The 27656-nt window shown below is 42.5% G+C and overlaps 1 protein-coding gene across 6 annotated transcripts in view; it reads left to right on the top strand.

The window, feature by feature from the left end:
- The window catches only part of ADAMTSL3 (ADAMTS like 3), a 266629-nt gene that overhangs the window by 191802 nt on the left and 47171 nt on the right, over positions 1-27656 (top strand). For all 6 annotated transcript variants that reach the window (XM_027769071.1, XM_027769070.1, XM_027769075.1 and 3 more), the window contains exons 16-18: positions 5091-5220; positions 15171-15363; positions 15469-15648. In XM_027769071.1, the coding sequence (XP_027624872.1) occupies positions 5091-5220; positions 15171-15363; positions 15469-15648 (503 nt within the window). The remainder of the gene's footprint in view (positions 1-5090; positions 5221-15170; positions 15364-15468; positions 15649-27656) is intronic.

The following is a 27656-nucleotide window of genomic DNA, read 5'->3' as shown; positions in this document are numbered from 1 at the left end:
TTAAAAAAAAGGTATGTTGAGGGTCCAGCAGTTGGAGTAATGGCTATATCGCTGGACTCCCATGTGGGTGACCATGGTTCAAGTCCCAGACCTGGTGGCTTACTTTCTCACTTTCCTTCTCTCTCTGTCTGTCTCTCTCTGTCTCTTTCTAGTGAGCACATGTGCCCTATAGCAAACTTTAAAAAATAGTAATTAGGGGCCAACAGGTGACATAGTAGTTAAGGTGCTGGACTCCCATATGGTTGACCATGGTTCGAGTTCTGAACCTGGTGGCTTGAAACTCATTCTGGGTATGTGTGTGGGCATGCCCAAAATCTCAAGAGGAGAATGGAGAAGAAGGGGCTGTGGCATAGCCATCAACCCTCAGGAGGTGACTTCTCACTTTTTCTGTCTCTCTGGTGAGCACATGTACTGTATAGCAAAATCTCTCAAAAATAATAAGTAATTTTTTTCAAACATTTAGAAGAGCCAGTTCTCCCAATGTCTAAATATAGTTGTTTTGTTTTGTTTTGTTTTCCTTTGTGGGAGCAGGACTGAAGAGGAGCATCATACCTCTGTCTTTAATATCATTTGCAGATTTCTCCCCTGCTTATTGCTGTATTCAGTCCAGGTTCTAAACAGGGTCTTACTGTTTCACAATCCTCCTGCCTCAGCTTCCTCAAGTAGCTGGGACTTTTAGAGTAGGCTGAGAATGGCCTCCCATGTGGCCTCAGCCAGCCTCAGCAACACCCAGCCATGTGCTACCTACTAATCGCTAGGCTCAAATTCTTCATTTTTTTTGGAGAGGTTTTTGCTATAGGGTGCGTGTACTCACCAAAAAGACAAAGATGGACAGAAAGAGAGAAAGCGAGAAATCACCCCTCAGAGGGGTTGACCACACCACAGTCCCTTCTCCTTCATTCTCCTCTTGGGATCCTGGGCATGGAATGCACGTGCACCCGGCGTGAGTTTAAGCCCCCGGGTCCGGGACTCGAACTGCGGTCAGCTACATGGGAGTTCAGCAACATAGCCATTACACTAACTGCTGGTCCCAAATTCTTCATTTTTTTAAAGCAAATTCTATAATTTAGATTTGCTTGGAAAAGCAGTAACTAATTTCACAATGATACTAAAATTTACTATCTAGAGTTGCCATCTGGCTCAAGTTGCTTTAAGCTTCCCTCTTCTCCCTTTTTTTTTTGCCACAGATAGCATGTAATCTATTTACTCTTTGACCTACGACTTTTAAAAATTGCTGACAGTGAGACCAGCAGATGGTGTAATGTTTATGTTGCTGGACTCCCATGTAGTTGACCGCGGTTCAAGTCTCGGACCTGGCAGCTTAAAACTCACCAGGTGCATGTGTGCCCAAGGTCCCTAGAGGAGAATGGAGGAGAAGGGATTGAAGTATGACCAGCCCCCCCTGGGCAGTGATTTATCACTTTCTGTCTCTCTGTCTCTGTCTGTCTGTCCAGTGAGTACACGCATCCAGTAGCAAAAATCTCTCTCAAAAAAAAAAAAAAAAAGACGACAACAACAAAAGAAATGCTGATGGTTAGATTTGGGGGGATTCAATTATTTTATTATTCAGTTTACAGTTGGGGCTTTATTACAGTCAGAGAACATTATCTGCACAATTCATGACTTTCGGAACTTGCCACAGTTTTCTTTACAGATTAATACGGAATTCGATTCTGTTACTATTCTAAGGATGCTTAAAGAAAATATTGCACCTATTGCTAAGACAAAAGTCTGTGTATTGGATTATTAAATCAAAAGAATTTTCTTATGCAAATTATTTTTTCAATGTATTGGATTATTAAAAGAATTTTCTTATGCAAATTATTTTTTCATATTTATTTTATAACACGATGCACTAAATACTAGATGGCACCTTAAAGACTCAGCTATAGATTTTCATTTCTTCTATTTTTTTTTTTAAATGAGACCTTGTCTACAGAGAATTGAGTTAGTTCATCATGACTTTTTTTTTTAATCTCTTCAGATTTTTGCCATAGGGCACATGCATTTGCTGAAGAGAAACAGTGAGAGGGAAAGTGAGAAGTCACTCCCCCCATCTCCAGGAGGAATGGCCATGCCATATCCCTTCTCATTTTCCTCTCAGGATTTTGGGCATGCACGCACACACACCCAGTATGATGTTCTAGCCACAAGGTTCGGGATTCAAACTGTAGTCAGCCATGTGGGAGTGAAGCTCCTTAACCACTGTGCCACCTGCTGGATCTGTGATGATGACCTTTTTAAAAAAGTTTATTTACTTACTTATTTCATGAGAGAGACAGACAAAGAAAAAGAGGCATAGAGAGACCACAGTCCTCCCCACAGGCTTCCCAGCCAGCCGGTATCACAAGCACAAGTGTGCACACCAGCAGGTACAGGTTAAGCCGGGAACCGAACCCTGACTGTCCATATGGCTTCCAGCATTGTAGAGCATTGTGCTGCTGCTGCACCACCGTGTTCGAACTCCGACTGCTGTTTTCTTCATTTCCTTATTTTTAACGCATGTATGCCTCTGTGTGTGTGTGTGTGTGTGTGTGTGTGTGTGTGTGTGTGTGTGATTTGACATGTTGACCTTGTCAAATCTCAGATTTGCAAGGGACAGACACCCCACTCAGACTAACCTTTATCAATTAAAAGTGAAGTAGTCACTCGTTTTATTGGCTCAGTTTCTCCCCCTAGAGACTGTGTTTTTATATTTAATTATCAACTTTTTTATTGATGAAGACTTTAACTAGTTTTAACATTGCAAAAATAAAATGTGAGTGGAAGGAGATTGCCTTAGGCTACAAAAGGAATCCAGCTCCCTTAACCACCAGGTCAAAGTACTGACCTGTAAACCTTTTATATTTTTAATTTTTTAAAATTATTAATTAATTTTTTTTTTTGAGAGAGAGAGAGACTTTTGCTTTAGGGCTGATGTGCTCGCTAGAGAGACAGAAAGTGAGAAATCACCCCCTGGGGGGATGGCCTCACAGCTGTCCCTTCTCCATTCTCCTTTTGGTATTTTGGGCACACACACACACACATGTTCCCAGTGTGTTTCAAGCCACTGGGTCCAGGACTTGAACCATGGTCGAACACGTGGAAGTCCAGCACTTTAACCCCCATGCCACCTGCTGGCTCTAAGCCTATAAGCTTTTACATTATTTTCAGTAAACCTGCTTTAGACAGAAAGGCAGATTTGTCACAAGTGTTGTAAAATTTTATTCAAAAAGATTAAAATGATGCTTTAAGGCCCACCCGTTCAATCTCCAGAAAACTTAACCAAAATAATCTGTGAATATATTTTTTAAAGTATTTTTATGATAAACTAAAATATCACTGGATTTTTCTCAGATTAGGAAATGAATAAAACCTCCTAGAAAGTGGGCATTTATATCCTTATAAGGTCACTAAGGAAGTTTGAATATTTGCAAATAAGAGCCAGAGTTATTAAGTCGTAGCGATGTCTCTGGGTATCTCAGGTTAGCCAGTATTTACTTAAAAGCTCATGGAATATGCAGCAGACTTAGGACTGAGTCCTGCCATGGCAAGGAACATAAAATTACAACCAAAGACAGCAGGAGAAAATTGATTGGAAAGAACTGAACATCACAAATATATCATTTACAAGTATCGTTGGCCAATACTGCATTCTGTAAAATGCTATACAATGGTTGAGTTGAAACATGGCATTTGGAAAACAAACCACAGTCTTGTAACACAATGGAGCACACATTCTTGCATGAAATGAAATCCATTTGCATATTTCAAATAGCGTAGTCAATTGCTGTGAGTTTTTATTTCTTTTTTTTCCATGAACAGTTCGATTTATAGTTTAGTTCTGATTTCTCAGTGATTCTTTTTTGGTCTCAACAAAGAACCATGGTTGAGAGCATGGGCTTTGGGGTCAGACAGTCCTGTCCGGCCTCAAAGGAGAAATATGCTTGTGAAAGTTCATATGTGGACAAGCAGTAGTCACTTCAGAAACTGGGTGATTATATTGCTTTCTGGAATTCCTGGGGTACAGAAGAAAGGCTTCTGCCTTAGGAGGGAATTCAATTTTAGTTTTGAATCTATTGCTTTTTTGCTTTCTTAACTTCTCTTTACACCTCAGTTTCCTTCATATTTTTTTCATTGCGGGGGGTGGGGGGGAAGGGTGTGTGCTCAACAGAAAGAACAGAGAGAGAAAGTTCCCCCAGTGGGACGTGGTCTTGCTGCAGTCTCTCCTCTATTTCTCAATCTCATCCGGATGTAGAGCACACACACCTGTACACCCGACATGCTTTTCAAGCCACCAGTCTGAGATTCAAACCATGGTCAACCATGTGGGATCCAGCTCCCTATAGACAGGGCTTAATCATTGTGCTACAGGGCCAGCCCTCCTTATTATTAAATTAACAAGATGGAGATCATGATATCAGTCTTTTGACAAAATCATTACGCCTCAAATAATTCATTTGAAAGCACTTTGAACACCGTCTCAATGGGAGACATTACAGTGGTTTTTGCTCACAGTAGACATGTTACGAGCTGCAGTAACTGTGAACAGGAACTCAAGCCATGAGGCCAGTTTTCAAAAGAGCTCTGCCTCAGACCTACCCGTGCAATGATATAGAGAAGATGCTATTTAGCACATGAGATGGAAATTCTTCTGATGGGAGCTATTGTCTATGTTTGAAGGAACCACCTACATGATTCATCTGGAAAAACTTCTAGCTCTGCACACACTTGGAATGTGGGTGTGTCTGGGGGAGGAAGGGCAGTTGGATGCCTCTGAATATTTCCAGTTGACTAGGTTTGGGGAACAAGTTAAGAAGGTGAATGAAGGGACTGTCAAAGACTGGAAGACTTTACAGATAATGCAAAACTGTTTGTTCCCCAAGCCCTGAAGTAGAGCCCACAGCCCCCAAGTTAAGGTGAATGAAGGGACTGTCAGACTGGAAGACTTTACAGATAATGCAAAACTGTTTGTTCCCCAAGCCCTGAAGTAGAGCCCACAGCCCCATGAAGTCGGTGACCTAAGAATGAGGAAACCCAACACCCTGTTTGATTTTTTTTCCATAATAAATTCTACATCATTTGTACATTTGTCTCTGCTCAACCTCCAGGCCATCAAGAAGCCATAGCAGTGTGCTTGCACATCCAGACCCAGCAGACGGTCAACGACAGCTTGTGTGATATCGTCCACCGTCCTCCAGCGATGAGCCAAGCCTGTAACACGGAACCCTGCCCGCCCAGGTGTGTGCTGTCGTGTGTCCTGGGATAGTCTATGTGTGGATGGTAGCATCCTCCCCAGCAGAGCAGCCCACCTGTGCGTCGACTCAGGCTTACCCGAGGTAGATCCGCGAAGCCTCAGCGCTGTCTCGTCCTTGCTCATGTTATGCTCCAGCTGGGTGGGTGTCTAGGTCTCAGATGCAGCCGTGTGCAGCGGGAATCCTCTTTAGCCTGACTTTTGTTTGTATCAAACACGAATGAACTATACTGGCCTGCTGCTGGCAAAACCATGAGGTCAGCGGGTTTGCTCCTTCCCCTCTCTGTCTCCTCAAGGCGCTTCTTCCCCTGAGACCCCATCAGAGCGGGATCTGAGTACCTACTGGCACACAGTGGGTGCACAGTCTGTGCTGTCTGAATGACTGAGTGATCTGTGTGTTACTAGAACTCACACTGATATGTTCCTGCCGTTCCCACTGCCGTGGCTTGGATCTCCCTTTAAGGGGTGTGCTGTTATAAGCCCCCAACAATGGGCAAAGATGATTTCTTTTTCATCTCTTTGTTCTGAAAGGTTGACTTTAAAATTTAATGTGGTGAGGCCAGCTGGTACGTGGCAATTAAGGCAGCTGGATCCTACCTGGCTAACTCTGTGGTTCGAGTCCCAGACCCAGTAGCTTGGAAACACATTGAGTGTGTGTGTGCGCGTGTGTGCCCAAAATTCCGATAGGAGATTGGAGAGGAGATTGCAGCATGGCCATTCCCCCTTGGGGATACTCTCTCTCTTTCTCTCTCTCTCTCTCCAGTGAGGTCACATGCCCTATAGCAAAATAAAAAGTAAAAATAAAAAAAGTAAATGTGGCCTGGCCTCCGTAGTACAGTCAGTAGCATACTGGTCTGTGGCCCTAGACGCCACATGCTGACTGCAGTTCAAGTCCCTGGCCCAGCTGGTCTGAAAACATGCTGGGTGCACTCATGTGCCCAGGATTCTGGCAGGTACAGAACTGGATGAAGGGGATCATGGCATGAGTGAGCCCCATGGCGGGTGCCTCCTCACCATCTCATGCACATACTCTATCATGAATTACCAAAGATAAAATGTTAATCTGCTTCCTTGCTTCAATCCTTGTGAGATGTTGGGACATTTTATCAGGAAGGAGGTTCCCCTTCGTTTCTCTGTCCCCGGGCATTGCTGGCCTCAGGCAACTATACCTCAGCCCCACTCATTTCTCATCCAAGACCTTTGCGAGTCAAGTACTCAGCCTTTTCCTTCCTCGCTCTTTTACCTTTTTTATTTTGACCACTCCTTTGTGATAAGAATTAGCTGCCAAAAATTCAGAGCCTATTTTCAGTCATTCCCCGTCTTTGCCAGAGCCTCACTGTTCTGGAGACTAGAAGTCCAAATCGAGGTGTCAGCAGAGTGGGTTCCTTCCAAGTGCTGTGAGGGAGAATCTGTTCCACTCCTATTTCCTAGCCGTGGCCTCTGGCTTGGTTTATGACAGGTATTCTACTTGTACTTGCAGATCATTTTGCTTCTATGTGTCTGTGTGTCCAACTTTCCCATTGTCATAAGGACACTAGGCACACTGGATTAGGGTCCACTCGAACGGCCTCCTCTTAACTTCCCATTTTCCTGTGCTTCAGCAAGAGTTCTTGAACATTCTGTTTCTCAGCAATTTCTTGCCCACAGAGCTTCCATGCTAGGAATAAGAGAGCAGACACCATGTCTTGGCCAGTGTGCAAAATTAAAAGTCTGTTTTTATGCAAAAGAAATATTCCTGATTTCAGAGTTGCAAACTTAATAAACTTTTCAAAGGTTGAAAGTTATACTGGAAAAAAACCAACAGAGACAGAGGTTCAATGCCAAAATAAAGGTAAGTTTACAAAAATGTTTTAGGTTCTCGAAACCAGTGGTGTCGGAATAACAGGAACAGGGTGTTGCATAATATTTTCCATACAAATATTTACTGACTCCAAGGGCAATAGCAGTAAAATATCACCCCAGGGTGAAACTTACTACTGAGATTCAGTGGGACAGCCAGTGGGTCTTTATTTACCCACAGGCAAATGTATTTGATGTATTAGCCTGGACGCTCCGAGGTGGGGTGGCGGGTGTTTATTTGCTCTTACAGACTCACTCCCCGTGGTCTAGCCTATAACTGCTGAGTGTCCGCTATTCAGGGAGTTTGCCTTTTCCAGAAGAGAGCCAGCAACATGTAGAAACATGCAGGGTTACGTAAGGGTCCCATCAGTTTCAGGAGGGCCTTCTTCTCGAGCAAGATCCAAGGGAGAAGTGGGAAAGCATGAGGCCAGAGCGCTGTGTGTCTATACCAGTGTGCTCCCTGTTTCTTGAATTTGAAGGAAACACACACACACACACACACACACACAGATACATACATAGACATAAGTTCATTGTTGATAAGAAATCATTCACTGTTTCTTGACTAAAAACAGAAGGCCTTCAAAAAGCTCATGAAACTCAGATGGTCAAAAAATAAATGGCTGTCATTTCCAAAACATTTTGCACCAACGTAAACTCGTACGTCAATTCCAGCTTTCCATCAACTCTTGAAGTCCACTCTTGGTTCCCTCTCCAGGCCCTTGTGACTGACTGATTCTTCTAGCTGTTCACATTCTACAAAGATGACCAACCTGAAGTCATTCCATATACTGTAACATATTTAAGCTGAATGGTTGCACTAGTGAAACAGAAGCTTTCTAATTAGTTAGCCATGTAATCTGATTGTCATCGAAATTTGTATGACCTATGCATGCACACACGTGTGTATCTATATATAGTTGATAATTCATATATATATATGATTATAAATATATATAATTGATGATTTCTCTCACATCCCAAACTACTGGAATTTAGAGAGACTCCTTTGTAGTCTAACTTATTTATAGACTTCTCAATAAGATAGTGTTGTAACTTCACATTCTGCTCCAAATACAGGTAGACATTGTATAAAAAGGGGAGATTAAAGGACCAGCAGTTAGTGTAATGGCTATGTCTCTGGACTCCCACGTAGCCGACCGTGGTTCGAGTCCCAGACCCGGTGGCTTAAACTCACACCGGTCACATGTGCGTGTGTGCCCAAGATCCCGAGAGGAGAATGGAGGAGAAGGGATTGTGGCATGGCCATCCTCCCTGGGGGGTGATTTCTCGCTTTCTGTCTCTCTCTCTGTCTCTCTCTGGCGAGCGCACACGCCCTATAGCAAAAAAAACTCTCCAAAAAAGGGGGAGAGGGGCATTAAAATGACAAGGAAACAACTAGCTGGGCATTGTGAAACAGTGCGTGGAACAGGACCTGGGGACTTAACACCCCCAAGGAGTCGGGGTGAGGGAAAGTTCAGCTCCTATGGGAATTAGGGGCTGAACGTCTTTTTGATTCATAGAAGGGACCCAGGCTCACTGCTTCTTCCGGAAATAAGCAGAAGAGAAGCTGCTGGTGACAGCCTGAACTCCTTTTGTGAGGCTGCTCTCCTGGGGAATGCAGAGAGACACAGAGCCCTGTGACCAGACACAGCCCCGCCCTACCTGTTGGCACCATAATTGGCTCGTCATTGTCCTTGTCATGCTTCTCTGCCGCATGGTCCATATCAGGACTGGTTCTGGGCCAGAGATCCTACAGGGCTAGACAGAGGCCAGCAAAACTATACTCAGGAAGAATTAAGAGAGAAAAGGATAAAGGGAGATGGGGAGAGGGAATCCTCCCTCCCTTCAAATCAAGCCTGCCCAGTGAAATTGCAGAACACGTGGAGAAATCTGCTATGAATGAATATAGAGGAATCCACTTCAGATGAAATTAAAATACTCTAAGAACAATCCAAAAAGGACTTTAAACTGTTATTAGAATCTTTGGAGTAATTGATTAATAAGTAATATCCATAGAAATAGCCATAGAAATAATTAGAAGAGCTGAAATAGAAATAATGAGAAGTTATAAGAGGGCCAGGTGGTGGTCTGGTGGCTAAAAAGGCTGAATCCCACATGGGCAGTTGCACAGTTTGAGTCCTGGATATGGCAGTTTGAAAAACATGCCAGGCACGCATGCCCAAAGTTCTGAAAGGAGGGAAAAATGGAAGAGAAGGCATTCAGGCATTATCGTGTGCCATGCAGGGGTGGGAGGTGGCGTTTTTGCTCTTTATCTCTCCCTCTCTCTCTGTCTCTCTCTCCAGTGAGCACATATGCTATCTGGCAAATGAAGAGAAAGAAAGAAAAGAAAAATCATAAGAATAGATGGGTTTAAAAGAACCAATGAGAAAACATAGAAATGAAAAAAGAAAATGGAATGAAAGACAGCTAAAGACTAGGTGACTTGAAGATAGTGCTAAGGAAGTCAAATGAATTAAAGCACAAGAAGTTGAAGATTTGGGGAAAGGAAAGGAGAAAAAGAAATATAACGGTAATATCAGAGAGGCAAGATATGAAACGAACTGTTTACCAAAACTTAAGGGAAAGTATCCATCCCCACAATCAGTAGAAATAAGTGAAAATAAATCTCCTAACACAGCAGCAAATTGGGAGGACAAGAAAAAATCTTAAAAGCCACTAGACCTGGAGACTAGCAGATGGCTTACTAGTTACGTCGCTGGACTCACATAGTCGACCGTGGTTCAAGTCCCAGACCCAGCAACTTAAAACTCATGCCATGCGCATCTGCCTGCATTTATGCCCAAAATCCCAAAAGGAGAATGGAGGAGAAGGGATTGCGGTGTGGACACCGCCGCACACACACCCCGGGGATGATTTTTCACTTTCTGTCTCTCTGACTCTCTCTGTCTTTCTGGCGAGTGCACGCACCCTATAGCAAAAACCTCTCCAGAAAAAAGAATAAAAGAAAAATATGTAAAACATAACTTGGAATGCAGAACTCAGCTTGTAAGAAAGTAAGAGAAATCCTCAGAAGCCCCAAAACAAGCCGAAGAATAAATCTAGAATGGTTTATTACCTGTTGATGATAACATGTATAGTGCTCTCAACTGGGCTGGGCTGGGAAGGATTTCATGTTGGGAAAATTCTCTTTACAAGCCAAATGATGTATAGTGATTGAATGTTTAAAAAAAAAAAGAGAATTGAAAAGAAGTTACTGCCTCTGTGCGGATCGTTGCCAATCCTAGTAACCTAGACTCTGTGACTTTAATGGTTTTTGCAAACAGACAGATCCTTGGACCTGCAGAAGGTACGGAAGAGAGTGGTGATCCCCATACACGGCCAAGGTCTACCTGAGTGAAAGGGCAAACTGGAAAAAAAAAATGCTACCCCATAAAGAGAGATTGCAAAGAAACTATCTGACTTTGCTCTTTGAGTGAAAGAAATCAAAAAGGTTTCTCTAAGAATCTAAAAACCACAAGTTGCCCTTCCAATGAAAGTGGGATTTATATTCAGTCTAACTGTATGATCCAAAAATATTCATTCACATTGGTCTTGACAGAAGTAGTGCAAATCCTTTGTGGAGGAAATTGTCTTCTGCTCACAGCTTAAAATTCCCACAAAGACGGGTACATGAGCTCATAAGCAAAATTTAAAAACTCATAAAGAAACAATGAGAGAATCGGTGGGGGAAATAACAAAATCAGATAGTGGATTATTAGGTACAGAATGTGAACTAAATTTGTTGAAAATATGCGCAATTAGGACCAGCCCCCTGACCTGGTGACTAAGGTGAACTGGATCCCACGTGGCCAACTGCAGTTCAATCCTGGCCCCAGGAGCTTGAGAAACACAGCGTGTATGTGCTTTCATGCCCCAAGTCCCAGTAGGATGGAGAAATGAAGAGAGGATTGTGGTGTGACCGTGCTCCACTGAGAAATGCTTTGTCCCATTCCCTCTGTCTGTCTCTGCAGAGCTTATCTGCCCTGTGGCAAAAATGAAAATGATTGAATAGGAAATTGAAAACCTAAGCTAGCAACAAAAAATGATAAAAAATACCTGGAAGACTTGGGTATCTTGCATGAGTCTGCCCTCTCCAGTCCTCTCACTTGCTTTTTTGGTTCCTCTTATTCAGATTAAGGATGTTTCAGTCATGAAAATATCTGTTGAAATTTAGTGTTTTTCTGCCTCTATTGAAATTACGATTTTTCTCCTACATTTTGTCAGTGTCATGCCCACTGATTGATTTTCCAAGGTTAAACCAGTTTTGCCTTCCTGGAATAAGCCAGCTTGGTTACAATGTAATATTCTTTGCACTTGTTAATAACTTTGCATAGGATTTGGAGCATCTGTGTTTATTAGAGACATTGGCCTAAGTGAGTTGGGAAGTTTTCCATCTTCTATTTCCTGAAGAGTTTATGTGAGGTTGGAATTATTTATCCTTAAATGTTGATTAGAATTTCACCAAAGATGCCCTCTAACATTGAAGGGTGTTTTTTTAATTTTTTAAAATATTTTAAATCATAAATTTAATTTAATAGGTACAGTACTATTCAGATTTCTAACCATTTGTGTGTGTTTTTTGATAAGTTAGTTTTTGTAGTAATTTTTTCAGTTCATGTAAATTTCCAAATTTATTGACATATTTTTATTTTATACCTATTATATTGCTATTTTTTCAAAGAATTATTTATTTACTTTTATTTATTATTATTATTTCTTAATTTTACCAGAGAGAGAGACAAGAGAGAGAGAAAAAATGAGAAAGCGAATGGCCAGGTCCAGGACTCAAACCGTGGTCTGTCAAGTGGGAATCTAGCACCTTAACTGCCATGCCACCTGCCAGCACCTATTACTATTATTTTTAATGCCTTTGAGATTCTTCCTTTAAATTCTGGGTCTTGGTAATCTGTGCCTCTTCTCTTTTTTCTTCCTATTTTACAAATGATACATCAGTGTTGGCTTTTGAAGAACCCGCATTTCATTTTGTTTTCTTGTTCATTCATTTCTGTTCAGATCTTAATTTTTCTTTGTTTTGTCCTATTTTTTTTTTACCTCTTGAAAATACTTAGATTATTATTATTGTCATCATTTTTTGCTTTTTAATATATGCATTTAAGGTTATCGATAGCCTTCTAATCACGGTTTTTGTTGTATCTCAGAAATGTTGGCATTTGATTAATGTGCACTTTAAAATACCATCTAATTCCACTGTGATTTCTTCTTTGACCCATGGGTCACTTAGATGATTGAAGTTCTCAATACTGAGGGATTGTCTACTTTAATACCTCTGTAGTTAGGGAACAACTGTTCTAGGTCAGGCTGCCTTAAGACAAGACCATACACGGGGTGGGTTAAACAACAGAGCTTTATTTTCCCACGGTTCTAAAGGCTAGAAAGTCCACAAAGTCCACCGGGGTCCAGTTTCTGGTGAGGACTCTTTGGTTTTCAGATAGCCAGCGTCTTGCTGCATCCTCACGTGGTAGAGAGAGCCACATCTCTTGTTGTTTCTTATTATATCAGCACTAATCTCTCATCAGGAGGCCCTACCCTCATGGCTCCATCTAATCTTAATTACCCCAAGGTGCCTGTCTCCAAAAACTTAAGACTGGAGGATAAGGTTGCTAGCTACATACAAAGTTCATTCCATCCATAACACATACATGGTATCCTTTTAATCTCTTGACTAACTTCTTTAGGATTCACTTAAGTTGACAGTGATTTTAGATTTAGGAGATAGGCCCAGCCTCATTATTTATTTTTACTTTTTATCTTCCCCTTATTTATACAAGTTAAACATGTTTTCAATGCAAACTAGAAATGAGAAAAGATGAAAATTATCTTTAGATAAACACTAATTCTTTTCAGAGATTTTTTTAAACCAATAATGAATGCTTATTATAATAAAAATCAGGAAGGAAGAAAACAGGAAGAATTCAAAAAAATGTTACCGGGGACCAGCAGTTAGCATAATGGCTATGTCGCTGGACTCCCATGTAGTCGACCGCGGTTCGAGTCCCGGACCCTGTGGATTAAACTCATGCCAGGCGCGTGTGACTGTGTGCCCAAGATCCCGAGAGGAAAATGGAGGAGAAGGGATTGCAGCGTGGCCATCCCCCCCTGGGGGGTGATTTCTCACTTTCTGTCTCTGTCTCTCTATGTCTGTCTGGCGAGTGCACGCACCTATAGCAAAAAACAAACACAAACAAACAAACAAAAAAACTCTCCAAAAAAAAGAAAATAAAAAATGCTATTATTCGGGCCAGCAGGTGGCATAGGGTTAAGGCACTGGACTCCTACGTGGTTGAGCGCAGTTCGAATCCCAGACCTGGCAACTTGGAATATGCCAGGCACATGCGCATGTGTAGAGGGAGAGGGGATTATAGCATGACTGTTCCTCGGGGGGTGGGGGGTGATTTCTCACTTTCTGTCTGTCTCTCTGGTGCATGCAAAAACCTATGGCAAAAATCAAAAATCTTTTAAGCTATTTTATGACTCGCTTTTCTTGTCTAGTAAAAATCCATCATGAATGAGCCCAGCTGCATTTGCATGCACTGATAAGAAACTGCTGCTTCCAGGCTGAGGCCATGTGGGAGGCCTGGGTTCAATTCTCAGCCCTTCCTAAAAGGTGGGCTTGGTGGTACATGCCTGTAGTTTCAGCTGCTTGAAAGGCTGAAGCAGAAGGATTGAATAGAGCAAGACCCCGTCTTTATTTTATACACACACACACAGTGAATTTATTTTATGTCAATAACTACACTACTTTAGTATTTTAATGGCTATTAGCATTGTGTTATATGAGTAGACACATTTTTAAAATAATTGTTTTATTTATATTATTTGTTTATTTTTAAATTTGACCAGAGAGGAACAGAGTGAAAGAGAGAAAGTGAGAAAGCAAGTCGCCAGGTCCAGGATTTGAACCACAGTTGACCATGTGGGAGTCCAGCACCTTTAACCACCACACCACCTACTGGTCCCTGATTAGACAGATATTTATTTGCCCTTTATTATTAAACATGTAGACAGGCTCTTTCCATTTTGTAAAATTTACTTTTTTTTTGCTATTACAAACTACTCTGGATTCAACATCCTTTTCTGCATATTTTAAACATTTTAAAATTAGTTTTCCTTGATGTGTTTCTACAGTAGCTAGTCAAGCATTCATGTGTATTAATAATGAAATATTACTAAATTGAAACAACTAGAATATATCATTTTTCACCCATTATGTGGGCAAAGACTTCTTAAAATGCTGGTCTTCAGCATTGTTACGGATGTTGGAAACTCAGGATTCTTCTGTGCTTTCGTGGGTGTGTAAATTAGAAGACTCCTCCTTGAAGACAACTTGGAAATACATATGTATTGAAAGCAGCTGCCTGGTTTTTCATTTTTACAGATGTTTCATGAGAAAACCTGATTTTTCCAAGAGCTTGTTGGAAATGAATCATATTATTTATTTAGTGCCCTAAAGATTTCCTGAGGTGTGCTTTTAAGCATTTGAAATTTCTTCGACACTTTCATAAATCATCATTGCCTTGGGACGCTATTCAGAATGAAATCACGATTTTATTTTTTATATATGATGTTAGGAAAGGCTGGGAATCGATCTACTGCTTTTTACTCTGGAGCTTCCCAAGCAGGTGAGATCTTTGAACACGGTCCTGCATTCCTTGCCTTTAAGTACTTTATGTCTTGGGACCAGCAGATGGCATAATGGTTACGTTGCTGGATCTCACATATTTGACCATGGTTCAAGTCCAGAACTTGGCAGCTTGAAAATCACGCCGGGCACACATGCGTGCGTGCCCAAGGTCTCAAGAGGAGAATAGAGGAGAAGGGATTCCAGCATGGCCATCCCCGCTCGGGGTTGATTTCTCACTTTCTGTCTCTCTGGTGAGCGCATGCACCCTATTGCAAAAATTTCTCTCTCTAAAACAAACAGAAATCCTGCGTGTGTGTATTTTAATTGCATATATTGGTGGAGAAGCTGTGATGGCGTGAAGTCTGGAAGTCCAGAGAAGTTGAAGCTGTTCTCCCACTGACTGGCATGTGGTCCGCTAGAAAGGTGACTTTACCCACTTGTGTCTTCGTTCAGGTGGCACGTAGGCTCTTGGGGGCCCTGCTCAGCTACCTGCGGCATTGGAATCCAGACCCGCGAGGTGTACTGCCTGCACCCGGGGGAGTCCCCTGCCCCTCCTGAGGAATGCAGGGAGGAAAAACCCCATGCCTTGCAAGCGTGCAATCAGTTCGACTGTCCTCCTGGCTGGCACATTGAAGAATGGCAGCAGGTAGGGCAGGCTGGGTGCACACGGCCCGCCATGCTTTTGACTCTCAGGAGCCTCGTGTTGCACCGACACAAAGCTAAGTCCACGCCTCACCTCCTCTGACCTTAGTGTTCCAGGACGTGCGGCGGGGGGACGCAGAATCGAAGGGTCACCTGTCGGCAGCTGTTGACGGATGGCAGCCTTTTGAACCTCTCTGATGAGTTGTGCCAAGGACCCAAGGCATCGTCTCATAAATCCTGTGCCAGAACGGACTGTCCTCCACATCTGGCTCCAGGAGACTGGTCAAAGGTAAGGGCCATTCTCAATTCATAGTTCCTTCTCCTTCTTCTTTTTTTAATTATTTTTATTTTGGAGAGATTTTTTTGCTGTAGGGCCTGTGTGCTTGCCAGAAAGACAGAGAGAGAGAGACAGAAAGCTAGAAATCACTCCCCAGGGGGGATGGCCACACTGCAATCCCTTCTCCTCCATTCTCCTCTCGGGATCTTGGGCACACTCGCACATGCGTCCGGCATGAGTTTAAGCCACTGGGTCCAGGACTAGAACTGCGGTCGACTAGGTGGGAGTTCAGTGACATAGCCATTACGCCAACTGCTAGTCCCTCTCCAGAGAATCTTAATATTCCATAGTGTTCCCGTCACTATGTTCATCAAGTCACCTGCTTGCTCGGAATCTTCCATAGTTCCTGTTGCTTACAGAGCCACTTACATGTCTTGTTTGAACCAATGTCACTTTAGTCTGGTCCTTTGTCCTTTTTTTAAAAAAAGTTATTTGTTTAATTTTATTTATTATCATCATTTAAAATTTTGACCAGAGAGAGAGAGGGAATGTGAGAAATCAAGCCGCCGGGTCTGGGACCTGAACTGCAGTTGGTTATGTGGGAGCCCAGCCCCTTAACTACCATCCCACCTGCTGGCTCCAGTCCTTTATCCTCATCCCTCCAGGCTTGTTACATCCTAACATCTACAGGCCAAGATTTTTAGCACGATTCTGAAACAGGTAATTAGGCTCTTATCAGTTCTGTTACCGCGTCCTGTAAACTCCAGTCTCTGCCGTGGGCGTGTATCATCCTGGGGTAGAGAGCCGATCTCAGCATCAGAAATCACCCTGGGAAGTAAGAAAGGGCAGTGACTGATACTCGTTCATGGCGCTGAGTCCTGGGGTCAGTGCCAAACCCAGTGGCAGCTCCTCTCATCTCATCCTACAACCCTGGAAATAGATGTTATCTCCGTTCCTGAAGGTCGGACAAAAGAGGCTCATACGGATTAAGTAACTTGCCTAACAATGGAGCCAGGGTTCAAGCCTGGGTTCAAATGACCCTCTTTTACTATAAAGGACTGTACACACCCCATCTTTCTTTCTTTTTTGAGAGATTTTTGCTATAGGGTAACTATGCTCATTAGAGAGTTACAGAGAGACAAAAAGCAAGAAATCACCCCCAGAGGGGATGGCCACACTGCAATTCCTTCTCTATTTTTCTCTCATGATTCTGGGCATGCACGCACATGTTCCCGGCGTGAGTTTCAAGCCTCCAGGTCCAGGATTCAAACCGTGATTGATTACATGGGAGTCCAGAGATATAACCCCATTACACCACCTGCTGGGCCCATCCCTGTCTTTTATGCTAGAGCTGGGCACATCAGTTTCCTAGGCAACCATTCAGCAGAGCAGTGAGAGCAAGCTTTCATACGCCCAGAGGTCAACCCCAGCTCAATGGAGACACCCTCTGCTCCCAGCCAAGACCATGTCTGCAGGAAGCCCCTACCTGGAGGGTGGGGGGGACACAACTGCACAGAAAGGCAGAGCCAGCCCCCCAGCCAGCCAGTGTGCAGACTCAGGCCAGGCAGGCTTACAACCTGTTGCATCGCCGTTGGGGTTTCCTACGAGGTTTGGCTTTCCTCCTGTGAGCTGAAGTTTCCTCTCATCGCAGAGTTGCTTTGTTTTGGCAGAGACGCCACCACCGAATTGCCACCTTTCCTGGAAGCGTCTTGCCATGCTGGTCCCTCTGCCATGGGCTGGCTCACTTGGGGGCAGCCATCCATTCTGTGGTTCTGGATCAGGCTCTTCCACATTGAAATTGGCCATGAGCCCTGGACACAGAGAGGTTGCGGAGCCACGCCAGAATTTCCATTCTTCACCGAGCCAGGCCTCTCGACCTGAAGCTGGAATAGTCCTCTTCCCCCGACACTAACTCTATTCATGGCGTTTTTGAGCCTTGTCCATTCAACGGCTCATTAGTTTGCCTTGGTTTCTTACAGCTGGACCAAGCAAAAAGGAACCTTCACTTTGTACACGGCTTTCCAAGTTATGAGAAAGGAGCATTGACTCATAAAGAGCATTCCCCAAATGGTGAATTTCTGCGCCCCACATACCCTTCTGTTTTGGGCCCTTACCCTTTGACTAAATCCAGTCTCCTTCCCTCATTCTTTTTTTTTTTTTTTTTTTTTAAGAGAGATTTAGCATGTGTGCAGTCGTTGGAGAGACAGAAAGACAGAAAATGAGAAGTCCCCTCCCGGGGAAATGGCCATGCCGCCATGCTTTCTCCTCTACTCTCCTCTCAGGAATCTGAGCATGCACACACATGCACCTGGCATGAGTTTAGGCCACTGGGTCCAGGACTTGAACCCTAGTCAACTCTGTGGAAGTTCAGTGACATAACCATTACGCCATCTGCTTGTCCCATACCACTGTCTTTCTAATACTTGTAATCATTTCTGACTTCTTCACCTTCTGTGTTCTGTTACCTATACCTACCAGTATAGAATATATTTCAAGAATTGAAACATATGCTATTATAAAATAAAAATATCTCTATAAATAAAAAATTTTACAAAGATTAATTCAACATGCATATAGGACATGTGCATTTCCAAATATGGAATGTTTCAGTTTTTCATAGATTTATTAATTAGGACTCATGAAAACAATAGTGTGTTGGAACCAGTTCATACTGACTTTTGAGAACCAATTATAATCTCTTCCCAGCTGTTGCTCAGTGACATCAAGGTTCATACCTTGAAATCAGTGATGATGTGAATATTTACACTACAGTAATTGGCAAACAACCTCTTTCCTTTTTTTCTGTTGTAAAACACATACCTGTATACAAGTACATGAAACACACACACACACACACCCACACACACACACACGCACACAGTATGGGGGGTACTTCAGAAAGTTCATGGAAAAGTAGAAGTAAAGTTTGAGTTTATTTTGGTACAAAAATTTTGAAATCCATGCATAGTTTTTTTCATAGTACCCATTTTACATGAACTGTTTGAAGATCCCCATTGTATCTTATTGACAAAACAGTTTCAACTTACTGATTTTGCTTGGAGTGAAAATGCCTGTAAGAAGTTCCAGTCTCAGGGTTCTTCTAAGATATTTGGATGGGCTCCTCTAAGATATTTTAAAAATACTTATCTTCATAATTAGTGTTTGGTGGGCCCGGAAAATATCTGATCTCCGCATAAAGATCCTTTCTATTAATCATTATTCTGTAGAATTGTTTGGTCTTAATGTGAGGTCTTTGATCTAAATGCATTAACTCTTTGTTCAGGTATCCTTTCTGTGAATAAAAAATATTCTGGTTCTCAAGGATTATTCAAAAACCTACCGTTTACTCTTTCTAAAAGCGATGTGGTATTATTAATTACGAATTTCTTATTAGTGATTACTGTGCAGGTAGCCAGTCTTCTACTTGAATAGCAGTGTCTTTTTAGACTCAATGTGCAATTTGATCTTATATTCTCACCCATTCAGAAGATGTCCATTGCATTCAGGTTTTAGTGTACTTCTATTTGTGCCACTTATTTTTAATCTCTGTCTCTGTCTCTCTCTGTCTCTCTCTCTCTCACACACACACAACCTGGATATGCCTTAGTACACCTTGACTACTTTCTGGCTTCCAGAAGTGAAAGGCCATTTCTGCACATTCTTGTATCCTTCTTAGTGCTTGGAAAACACTTGCTAGATGAAATAAAGAGACTTAAAAAAGTTTCTTCTAAACTGAATATGTCTCACAGGCATTAAATCCATAGATATGCTGCCATATTGACCATTTCAGGCACCGGGATTCAAAGACAACCAGGAACTTATTCTTCAGTGAATCTACCTGTAATGAGCCATCCAGATGAAATAATGCTTCCAGTCATGTAAAAAAAGTCCCATAAAAGTACCCCCATGTATAGAACTATGTGAAAATTTACAGAAGCATCTAAGTCTACCTGGGACCCATGAAGGCACTATAGAAGAAGGTGGAGATTTAGAGTTGACAGTTAAGCAATGAATAAAGGGACCAGCAGATGGCATAATGGTTATATCACTGAACTCCCATGTCGTCAACTGCAGTTCGAATCCCAGACCCAGCAGCTTAAAATTCATGCCAGGTGCATGTGCATGCATGCCCAAAGTCCCTAGAGGAGAATGGGGGAGAAGGGATTGCAGCGTGGCCATCCCCCTGTGGTGTGATTTCTCGCTTTCTATCTCTCTGTCACTTTGGCAAGTGCATGCACCCTATAGCAAAAATCTCTTAAAAAAAAAAAAAGAAATGAATGAAAACTGTGTGGCAATGAGACAAGGCTGTTCTAGGTAGGGACAAAAGAGAATACAAAGGCTCCAGTCTGTAAGAGTTTATCTATCTGATGTGGTTTGACAACGGCGTGCACTGAGGAAGTGGTGAAAAGCAAGCTAGAAAATACAGGTTGCAGCCAGATTGTGAAGGACTTTAGTTATTTGGATTTATTCCTCCAGTCCTTCAGCCCATAAAGGAAGGTGTTTGGTAAAAGGCAGGGTTTGGGATATATAGTAATAATTCTGGCTGCAGCATGGATGATGTAGCAGAGGAAGATGAAGTAGATTTTGAGAGACCTTGTTAGGTGGAGATTGGAATAAAACCAGTGAAAGCTAATGAGTCCTTTGGGAGGAAGAACTGTTAGGAAATGTGACTGACATATTTGGTAACTGAATTCATGCGCCGAGAGAAAAAGAGGGATAGCCAAGATCTCTGTCCTGAGAAGCAGATGGATGGAATGCCATTCATCTCAACATCAGGGAAGCATCTTCCCAAGTTGATCAAAGGGGAGAGGAAACAGGCTAATGTCCAAAATTCATGTAGTCTGAGAGTCTAGAAAATTTAAGGAGGCATCTAAGTCTACCTGGGACCCATGAAGGCACTATAGATGAAGGTGGAGATTTAGAGTTGACAGTTAAGCAATAAATAAAGGGACCAGCAAATGGCATAATGGTTATATCACTGAACTCCCATGTTGTCAACGGCAGTTCGAATCCCAGACCCAGCAGCTTAAAACTCATGCCGGGTGCATGTGCATGCATGCTCAAAAAAGTGTTATAGAAGAGGACGGTGCTTTAGAGTTGACTGAAGATATTAATAAGTAATTATAGATCAGGAGAGGTCCACACTAAAATTATTATTGTGGGGACCATCCACCTGGAAGTGGGAGTTGAAGCTGTGGAAGATGAATACCATGGTCTCTAAAAATGTATGATCAACAATAGTTCCTTCCAGTGGAGCAAGATCCTGATGGCAGCGTACATCACTTCATCCCCCCCAATCGCTCTTTAAAGAGGAAAAAAAAAAAAAGAAGAAGAACAATTAAGCTTGCCAAGGGAAAGGAAAATACTGATAACTTTACCAGAAGTGATATCAGTGGGTGGGGCAGACACAAGATAGCAGCTATTGTGCAAACCTATAAATTGAGTAGCTAGGCAGAGATGTCCAAAAGAGAAGAGACAGGGTCAAGAGCCATGGGGCACAGGAGTCAGCAATACATACTATGTTAGGGAACCCTCAGCAAGTAAAACCAAGCCCACTCAGTGGAACAGAGAAGACTGCAGGTTCCAGCGTATGGCTGAGTACAAGAAGGATCATGGAGACCCTCTAAGAGGTCTAAAGAAGACCAGAGAGGGAGCCAGCAGGTGGCGTTGTGGTTAAGGGGCTGAACTCTCTCCTGGCTGACGATGGTTTGAGTTCCAGAACTGTCGGCTTGAAAATCATGCCAGACGCATGTGCATACATACCCAAAAATCCCAGGAGGAGAATAGAGGAGAAGGGATTGTGGCGTGGCCATCTCCCCTGGGGGGTGATTTCTCACTTTCCCTCTCACTGTCTCTCTCTGGTTTTTGCACACGCCTTATGACAAAAACAAACAAACAAAAACAAGAAGACGACCAGGGAAGACTAGAGCAACTCACATTCCTAAGGCCTTCAGAAGCACCCAACAAAAGTTGTCGGACTATAACTCAGTTTGAGAAGCAACACAAGGCATAATGGAAAGAGAATGTTTGGATATGGGAGGATCCAAATCTCAGAACTGTGGACAGCTTACTGAAAACTTTTTAACACCAAAGGAAGAGCCCTCGTCAGTGAAAATAAGATAAATGCTCTGTAATACTCCCATCTCCTTGCACTTGCCTTTCTTAAAAGTACAGAAAGCAAATCTATTTCATTTAAATAGGGACATCAAAGAGCCCTGAAGATATTGTTTAATGAAAACTTGGTAACATTCCGACACAATGAAAATTTAGCCCTGAAACAGATGAAAAATAGCTTACTTTTACAAGTGAGCTAAAAGAAACTAAGAAAATTATAGAAGTAGATTAGAAATTGAAAACCTAAGAAATGAGATTAATAAGTAACAGGGGAATGTGAAAGTACAACTGACAGAATTCGGGGGGAAAACTAGAAAACCCAAACTAAAAGTTTCAGAATGTAGACTAAACTAGGCGGAACCCAAGAATGACCCAAGAAACAGAAGGAGTATAATGCAAGAAATAAAAGAAAGGAGGAAAATGAAAATAATCTACTGGGAATAAAACAGATGCAAGTGAAAATGATATATATGAAAGAGAAAGAAAATCCCAAAATACAGAGTCCAAAGGTAAGAAAACCACCAAAGCAATATAACAGAAAAAAAGTATAAAAACTAAAATCGCCTTATTGAAAGGGCAATCCATCCATATACCTGAGAAAACTGACTCAGAGAGTTACTGAGACATATTCTTGGGCCAGCAGATAGAGTGGTGGTTAAGGTCCTGGACTCCCACATGGCCGACCATGGTTTGAGTCCCAGCCCTGGTGGCTTACTTTCTCACTTTCTCTCTCTCTCTCTCTGCCTGTCTCTCTCTGGTGAGTGCATGTACCCTATAGCAAACTTAAAAATAATAACAATAATAATAAAATAAATTATAGAAAAAAACATATTCTACTTAAATACTGACTTGTAGAGATAAAAATGAATTTGTACAACTAAGCAAGTCACTTGTTAGGGAGAGAAAATCATACTGGTTGCAGAATTCCTGAAAATACTACTTTGGGGCCAGCAGGTGGTATGGTGGTTAAGACGCTGGACTCCCGCATGGCCAATAATGATTTGAGTCCCAGATCTGATAGCTTGAAGCTCACGCTGGGAGCATGTGCATGTGTGCCCCAAATCCTGAGACAAGAATGAAGGAGAAGGGATTGTGGCATGGCCATCCTCCCTAGGAGGGAGGGGTAATTTCTCACTTTCCCTCTCTTTTTCTCTCTCCATGGAGCACAAATGCCCAATGGTAAAAATTAAAAAAAAAAAAAAAAGTACTACTTCAATAGCACTTGAGAACCAATGAAGCAACATATTTTAAACATTGAAGGAAAGAAAATGGGAGCCAAGGATTCTATGTCCTGCCAAAACGACCTTTCAGTTCCAAGGCCACAAATGCTCACGAAGATGCAGCAATCCTGGGTATTTTGTTCCCCTGAGTTCTTCCTGAGGAATCTACCGGATGTCTCTGAAGGAAGCCATAGGAGAAGCTTGAGCATGAGGTTGCTGCTTTGTGAAAGAAAATGAATGCATTGGGTATGTCATCCTCCCTTTGTGTGAACTGTGAACATCAAAGATGGCACTTCGGGAACCAGCAGTTGGCGTAATGGCTATGTCGCTGGACTCCCACGTAGTCGACCGCGGTTCGTGTCCCGGACCCGGTGGCTTAAAACTCACGCCGGGCGCGTGTGCGTGTGTGCCCAAGATCCCGAGAGGAGAATGGAGGAGAAGGGATTGCGGCGTGACCATCCCCCCTGGGGGGTGATTTCTCGCTTAAAAAAAAAGATGGCACTTCGGGGCCAACCTCATAGGCACATAGCCAACTGCAGTTCAAAATCTGGCCCCGGTCCCAGTGCCTTGAAGACTGTGCTGGGTGCACATGTCCACATGCCCTGAATCCCAACAGGATGGAGAGACAAAGCAGGAAGTATCGTGACTTTACCATGCCCCGCCTGGGTGGGGTGCATTCTTCCTCTCCCTCTCTGTCTCGAACACATGCACTTTTTTTTTTTTTTTATCGTTATTTATTTTTGGAAAGGTTTTTACTATAGGGCCCTTTCTCCTCCATTCTCCTCTCTGGATCTTGGGCATGCATGCACACATGCCCGGCATGAGTTTGAGCCACTGGTCCGAGACTCAAACTGTGGTTGACTATATGGGAGTCCAGTGACATAGCCATTACGCCAGCCGCTGCTCCCCCCCCCCCTTTCCCAAACCATGCCCTTTTTTTTTTTTTTTATCGTTATTTATTTTTGGAAAGGTTTTTACTATAGGGCCCTTTCTCCTCCATTCTCCTCTCTGGATCTTGGGCATGCATGCACACATGCCCGGCATGAGTTTGAGCCACTGGTCCGAGACTCAAACTGTGGTTGACTATATGGGAGTCCAGTGACATAGCCATTACGCCAGCCGCTGCTCCCTTGAACGTGTGTACTTCCTGGCAATGAAAAACAAAACAACAACAATGCGGACAAAATAATGGCACTCTGGCTTCAGACATAGGATTACGGAAGCCATCCATCCCGAGCAATGGGTTTACAAGTGGTCTTGCCATTCATAGTGAGAAAAAGTCAAATGTCTGTCATAGAAAATGTCTTGTGAGTTGGCAATTTTTTAACCCCTCTGTTACATGACCAAAAATTACTCCAGTAGTTAAGTTAAAAGTCACCATTCGTTTTGATTATGTAGAGAACTCCTAGATGATGATTTAACTTGTTTAAAAAAAAAAAAAACTTGGCAAATGGTAATTTAAAAATATTTGCTTAAAAGCCTACATAAAGCTTTCCTCTTTTCGGAACATAATAATTAGGACTTTCTGTTAAAGATGAAAATAAAGGCATTTTTAAAAATTCCATTCTCATTCTTTGAAATCCAACAATAAACGGACAAAGAGAACGCAAGAAAGGGAACACTGTGTCTTCAGTGAACAATGAAATGGCCACAGTCCCCAGCTATAAATTATGAAACACACCTGCCAAAGACCATAAAATCTGCTCCAGAACAAGAAGGGAAGGCTGAGCGCTGACAGATACTTCCTCGGGCGCTGAGTGGTGTCTCGATTTCCCCAAGAGTAAGTGTGGCAGCCCTCAAAGGTTGATTTGACAGTTCTTTGATTCCAGAGACTAGATCAGGACCATGGACTGCCCCTGAAAAACATCAGCAGTGTCCCTGCAGGACTGTGGATGGAGACAGAGCTGACGGAGAAGCCATATTGTTATGCCTGCGTGTCACCAAGGAGAGCGACCAGAGATGGAGCGACGTACAGGGAGGAGAGGCAGCGATCTGGGTGGTTACATGCCGAGCCAGTTTTGTCTTTTAGAGAGAGGCTTTTGTTACAGGCTGTGTGTGCTCACTAAAGAGACGAAGAGACAAACAGAGACAGAGAGAAAGTAAGAAACCACCTCCCAGGGAGGATGGCCACACCACAATCCCTTCTCCTCTGTACTCCTCTCGGGATTTTGGGCATGCGTGCACATGTGCCTGGTGTGAATTTTAAGCTGCTGGGTCCCGCCAGACTCAAACTGCAGTCGACTACATGGGAGACCAGCGACGTAACCGTTACACCATCGGCTGGTCCCAGGAGGCAGTTATTTAAGAAGCTCTTTTCTTAGCCATGCCAGCTACTCATACACCAAATCCAAAGAGAGATGTGGGTAAAGGAAACAAGACATTTTATGATGGAATGTTGAAGGCAACAAACTGGTGGAAACTGCCCAAGCTCATTCTCCACTGCGATTATTCACAGCCAGCTCTTGATACATTCAGAGCACAAGCGTAAAACGAGGGGGAAGACTGCACTGGAGGGAGGAAGGAAGTCCGAGGGTAGAGAAGGAAGTGTAAAGCAAGAGTCATATGAACAATCTAACGAAGATATTTCCAGGGGAAGTTCCATCAGGTGGACGCCATGCTCCCAAGGAATTTACAGTCATGATGTGGAGGGGAAAGGGGGCTTAAAACCAGGGCTTGAGGTAAAAAGAAATGATTGTAAGACAACAGCATGAGATGAGAAGACAACTGCAAAAGTTAGGAGGAACAACAGAAGAGGAAAAAAAGATACAAAAATAAAGTTACACGAGAAACAACATAAATAAAAATATGAAAACAGGTATGGGAGAATGGCTAGAAAATTTCCTATATTGGGTCATCAGGAAAGTCATGATGTGTTTTTCTATGCAAAAATGCGTCTTGACTTTTCCAGTGACCTAATAAAATGACACTGAAAAAGGCAAGGATGGCAAACCGGTTTTTAGAGGCCATGATGGATACAGAGGCAGACAATGGAGATCCAGCATAAGCACAATGGGTATTTGTTGAGAACACCAGAACAAATGGAGCAGAAAGGGATTCCGAGAGAAAATGAGAGGAATTGACTTCCTTTATAAAAAGTTTTATCAGGGCTGGCAGGTGGCATGGTGGTTAAGGGTGCTGGATTCCCATGTTAATAACTGTGGTTCGAGTCCTGGACCTGGCAGCTTGATTTCTCACTTTCTCTCTCTCTCTCTCTGATCAAATTTTAATTAATTAATTAAAAGTTAAATAAAAATAATTCTTAAAAAAAAGTTTTCATCTGCCAGCTATAATGACGTACCAGTACCAAGAAAATATGACCCACTAAGACATAACCTGTGTAAGGGCTGAACTTCATGGTTAAAGGCAGGATCCACTGGGAGCCAGCAGGTGGCATGGTGGTTAAGGCACTGGACACTCCCTCATGGCCAACCACAGTTCAAGTCCAGGACCTGATGACTCGTTCTTGTTCTCTCTCTCTCTCTCTGGTCAAATTAAAATAAATGATGAATAAATAAAATTAAAATAATCCTTAAAAAAATATAAAAACCAGATCCATAGGCTTCTGAGCAGAAAAGACAATAGAAATTCCCTATTTGGCTTCACACGTCTTCCCAGGAGCATTCAATACAATGGAGCAGGGAAAGGAAGCCTGATTCCAGAGTTTTCTCTTCATTCTGGTTGCTCTCCATGTGGAAGTAGGGAGGCAGTCAGAGAATACCATCATAGTAAGCCCTTCTTGAAAAACCTGGAGGGCCAAGATGACTCAGAATAGAGTCCAGGAATGCATAGACTCTGACAAAGACAAAAAGATAAGTAATGAATTCATCAAGTATAAAATTAAGACTAGCAAGCCAGCTATTACATTTCAGAACAGGATGTAAATATCAGAAATCTTTACATTATCCAAGTAACATAATGAAACTAATTAGAAGTCTGAAGAGGAGAGGTAGAAAATTGTTAAATGCTTATTTCCTCTTTTTTTTTGGAGAGTTTTTTTTGCTGTAGGGTGTGTGTGCACTCGCCAGAGAGAAACAAAGAGATAGGAAGCAAGAAATCACCTCCCAGGGGGGATGGCCACACCGCAATCCCTTTGCCTCCATTTTCTCGGGATCTTGGGCACGCATGCACACGCGCCCAGCGTGAGTTTAAGCCTCCGGATCTGGGACTCGAACCACGACCGACTACATGGGAGTCCAGTGACATAGCCATTACATTAACTGTTGGTCCCATTATTTCCTCATTCTTTTTAGTAGCAAGTCAATAGACACTGTCTTAAGTCAAATTATGTCATTAAAGTAACTATCCAAATCTCTTCTTGGTTCCTTTTTTTTTTCAACTTTAGAAGTTATAATTAATCATAATTTTTAAAAACTAGGTGTTCATCAACTCCTTTAATTTTACATAGACTTTTCCCTATTTGACCTAATAAAGTTGCATTACATTTAAAAATTAAAATGACATGTATACAAAGTGACTATTAATTATGTTTTTTTATATATAACAGTTTAGGTGACTTAAATTTCCTTTTAGGAGCCAGCAGTTGGGGTGGTGTTAAGGCACTGGACTCCCACATGGCCGATCATAGTTCAAGTCCCAGACCCAGTGACTTGAAAAATCATACTAGGTGTGTGTATATGAGTTCCCAAAATCCCGAGGGGAGAAGGGAGAAGAGATTGTGACTTGGTC

The sequence above is a fragment of the Tupaia chinensis genome, unplaced genomic scaffold (genome assembly GCF_000334495.1).
Source record: "Tupaia chinensis unplaced genomic scaffold, TupChi_1.0 Scaffold000078_1, whole genome shotgun sequence".
Lineage (NCBI taxonomy): Eukaryota > Metazoa > Chordata > Mammalia > Scandentia > Tupaiidae > Tupaia > Tupaia belangeri.
This window is presented reverse-complemented; position numbering and strand designations above follow the sequence as displayed.